We start from the raw sequence: 4062 nt of genomic DNA on the forward strand, positions 1-4062 counted from the left end.
TAGTTATCTATGGGTCGTATTATAAGACATTTCGTCGCCCAAGAACACATATTTGACTAGGCTTTCGTAGGAGTTGTGGTCATTTCCAGTTGTAGTTTTATGACCCTGGTGGTAGTTTGACCCATCTTCTGTACTATGAACCTGAAGAAACACTTATGAGAACCCGACTGACCCCCTCTTTGACCTTTACAAATAGCTGATGTGAGAAGCGAAGGTGTCTTATAATATCGACCTATGTCTTCTCATCGTCGGGTGAGCACGATGACAAGATGATTTGCGATGATTTGCGATGAGCAGTTATACTTTCACTTACTTTACGTACTAATCAACATTATGATATTTTTCAATGTCATCATGAGTAGTCGACTAACAATGTGCAGTATTTTCTCTCTTCTGTGCATGTTTACTAATCAGCATCCACTTATTCCTGTCTTTTAATCACCAAGTATGATCGAGGTGCAATGTACTGTTGTTGTTGTTGTTTGTTGTTGTTGTTGTTAACGGACTGCTAATCATCGTCTTGTCATCGTTGTCTTTTCTTCACCATGCACGCCTCCTTTGCAACGAGCAGGTTTCTCCCCAGACCCTGCCCCGCAACCTCATCCTGGCCTTGCATCAGAGGTTCCGCACCGACTTCCTCATGTTCGGCTACAGCCTGACGCCCTTCCTCGCCGAGACCTGACGGAGCTCCAGGCCTCAATGAGACACGTGCGTCTCTTTTCAAATAAGTTTTGTTATTATTATAATTCTTCTTGTGTGTATGTGTTTTTTGTTTTTTTAGAAAAAGATAGTTTCATTGCCTCCTTCTTCGTCCGTTGATTTTACAAACTTAGTACATTTGGCCCATCTGCGTTAGTCCGGCGATGAAAAGTCATAGATGAAGAGGCATAGATACTTATCAAATACAAAACAAGATTATGCGGTACATCTTGCATTATATAACTGACAAACTTCATTTGAGAAACCCTTTCCTCTTCATACAGGTTTTGAAGTCGTTTAGTTGATTGTTACAACACTTGTAAACGTGTATACTGTATACTTGTACGGCCTATCGGTCTGTCCGGAGTTGGAGCACCCCGGACTCTACCCTGCAGAACATGGAAATGAAGGCGTCTTGTACTCTGAACATCAAGAGGAAACATAAGAGGGCTTTTTTAAAGCGATATCACAGCCATAATCTTTTAAGTCCACGAATCTTCTCTGGAAAGTAATAGAACATTATACCAGAGACAGAATTTTGTATGGTGCGGGTATTTCTAATGCAAAGTTATCCGTTCTATATGCTTATGCTGTGTCCTCGTAAAGAAAGCGAACCCAATAAATTATTTCCCTTTCTTTCCAGTCGAGTTATTCTCAGTCCCGAGGTCAGCTCACCCAGCTTAACAGTTCCAACAGTCTCGGGTTTCGCAAGATTCTTCAACAGAGAAATAATTTTTCTGATATTCACTAAGTGTATTGGGACAAAGATTGGTATATAAATGATAAAAAGTGAGATGTATATTATTGCTTGTATTAACTTGCCATCTCAGAATTATTACTCACATGCGTCTTATTTGTTTAAAACGAGTAACTGATTTTCGTTGACTTGCCCTGTATGCATCGCAACTTGAAATAGAATTATATATATATATATATATATATATATATATATATATATATATATATATATATATATATATATATATATATATATATATATATATAGAGAGAGAGAGAGAGAGAGAGAGAGAATCAACCCTAATTAAGTGGCTTTTAGAACCGAACAGCCCTAGTAGCTCCTTGGGAGCCACTGACTTTTTTTTTTGCGACAAAAGAGTCGGCACAAGGGCAACAAAAAGAGTGTAGAAAAAAAAAAACCGCTACTTGCCGCTCCCACAACAGAGGATAGCTTAGAGTAGCCAAAAGAGATATCAATTTCGGGTGGAGAGGTTTCTTGATACACTCTTCTTGAAAGAGGTTAAGTTATAGGCAGGAGGAAATACAGACGAAGGAAGGCTGTTCAAGAGTTTACCAGTGTAAGGGATGAAAGAGTGAAGATGCTGGTTAACTCTTGCATAAGGGGTTTGGACAGTATAGGGATGAGCGGTGGGAGGCGGTGGCTGAGTCGTCAGAGTAACGGCCCCGTGTTCAGGAGGACGCGAGTTCAATCCCCGCCCGATGCCACCAAGCTGGGATTTTTCAGCCGCCGCCGAGTGGCTTAAAACTGCTGTCCAGAAGACCACCTATCAACCCGGACTCTAGATTCAAGGATCAAAGATGAGCTTTGGGAGGGCAGCATGAGCCAATGCAAGATGGCGCCACTATAAACACTCGCCTGCGCCAGAACGGGCTGGGCCGACCATCAGGACCCACTGGAAAGAAGCCTTGGACCGACCATCAGGATCCACCGGGAAGAAGCCTACCGGCGCAATAGGCCGCAATGTAAAAAAAATAAAAAATAAAAAAAATAAAAAGAGCGGACAGTCGAGTGAAGCGGGGCCGCGAGAGGCGGGGAGGCATGCAGTTAGCAAGTTCAGAAGGGCAGTCAGCGTGAAGATATCGATAGAAGATAGAAAGAGAGGCAACATGGCTGCAAAATTTAAGAGGTAGAAGACTATCAGTAAGAGAAGGAGAGCTGGTGAGACGAAGAACCTTAGACTCCACTCTGTCTAGGAGAGCTGTGTGAGTGGCAAGGCCAAAAGAATACAAGGTCTTCTCAACCTTGTACCAGAATTCTTCTCTTCTGCGCAGTGACGTCACCCGCAGACACTCAGTCCCGCCCAGTGAAGGTTAATTACACACACACACAAACACACACACACATAGTATATATATATATATATATATATATATATATATATATATATATATATATATATATATATATATATATATATATATAAAACACACACACAGTGTTCATAGGAACGTTCATGGAGATAAGGAATATAGATTAAAAAGCAAATAGTACGTACATAAAAAATAATGATAATAGCAACAATAATGATAAATTGTAATAATAGAAATAATAACAGTAATGAACATAATATTACTTGTAATTATAGTAATTATACTACTGCTACTAATGATAATAATAATACTGATAAAATAATTAGTGTAATAATAATAATAATAATAATAATAATAATAATAATAATAATGTAAAGGAGAGAGAGAGAGAGAGAGAGAGAGAGAGAGAGAGAGAGAGAGAGAGAGAGAGAGAGAGAGAGAGAGAGAGAGAGAGAGAGAGAGAGAGAGAGAGAGAGAGAATAGTTTACGCTACAAAATCATGCGTTTTCTCTCGACGACTTCCGCTGACGTCACCTGCTGACATCACAATGCTGCGCGCGGTTGGACCATCTCTCTTCTGTTGGCCGTGGTGAGTGGAGCCCCCCCGACACTTGAGATGCATACTCCATACGAGGGCGAACAAGGCCCCTGTAAAGGGAAAGCATCTGTGCGGGGGAGAAGAACTGGCGGAGACGATATAGAACGCCCAACCTCGAGGAAGCTGATATAGTGAGAGAGGAGATGTGAAGTTTCCAATTGAGATTTTGAGCTAAGGATAGACCGAGGATATTTAGTGTTGTAGAAGGTGACAGCTGAGTGTTGTCAAAGAATAGGGGATAGGTGTTTGGAAGATTGTGTCGAGTTAGGTGGAGAAATTGGGTTTTTGAGGCATTGTAGGACACAAGGTCCCTTTTACCCCAATCGGAAAAGGTCTGAGGTTAAGCGTTCTGCAGCCTCCAGTCTGGAGTCTTGTAATTCTTGTTGAGAAGGTCTTCTGTTGAAAAAAGTTGAATAATGCAGAGTGGAGTCGTCAGCGTATGAATGGATGGGACAGTTTGTTATGGAAAGAAGATCATTGATAAATAACAGGAAGAGAGTGGGTGACAAGACAGAGCCCTGTGGAACACCACTGTTGATAAGTTTAGGGGAAGAACAGTGACCGTCTACCACAGCGGAGATAGAACGGCTGGAAAGGAAACTGGAGATAAAGGAACAGAGAGAAAGATAGAAACCGTAAGAGGGCAGTTTAGAAAGCAAAAACTTGTGCCAGATTCTATCGAAGGCTTTCAATAT

The 4062-nt window shown here is 41.1% G+C and overlaps 1 protein-coding gene across 1 annotated transcript; it reads left to right on the plus strand.

Moving 5' to 3' along the window:
* Positions 1-600: 600 nt before the first annotated feature.
* LOC126990677 (carbohydrate sulfotransferase 11-like) lies at positions 601-1335 on the plus strand (the record flags this gene model as incomplete). The annotated part of the gene is given in 1 exon segment (XM_050849361.1): positions 601-1335. A coding segment is annotated over 1 exon segment (82 nt), but the record flags the coding sequence as incomplete, so codon positions are not given.
* Positions 1336-4062: the final 2727 nt, after the last annotated feature.

The sequence above is a fragment of the Eriocheir sinensis genome, unplaced genomic scaffold (genome assembly GCF_024679095.1).
Source record: "Eriocheir sinensis breed Jianghai 21 unplaced genomic scaffold, ASM2467909v1 Scaffold1892, whole genome shotgun sequence".
Lineage (NCBI taxonomy): Eukaryota > Metazoa > Arthropoda > Malacostraca > Decapoda > Varunidae > Eriocheir > Eriocheir sinensis.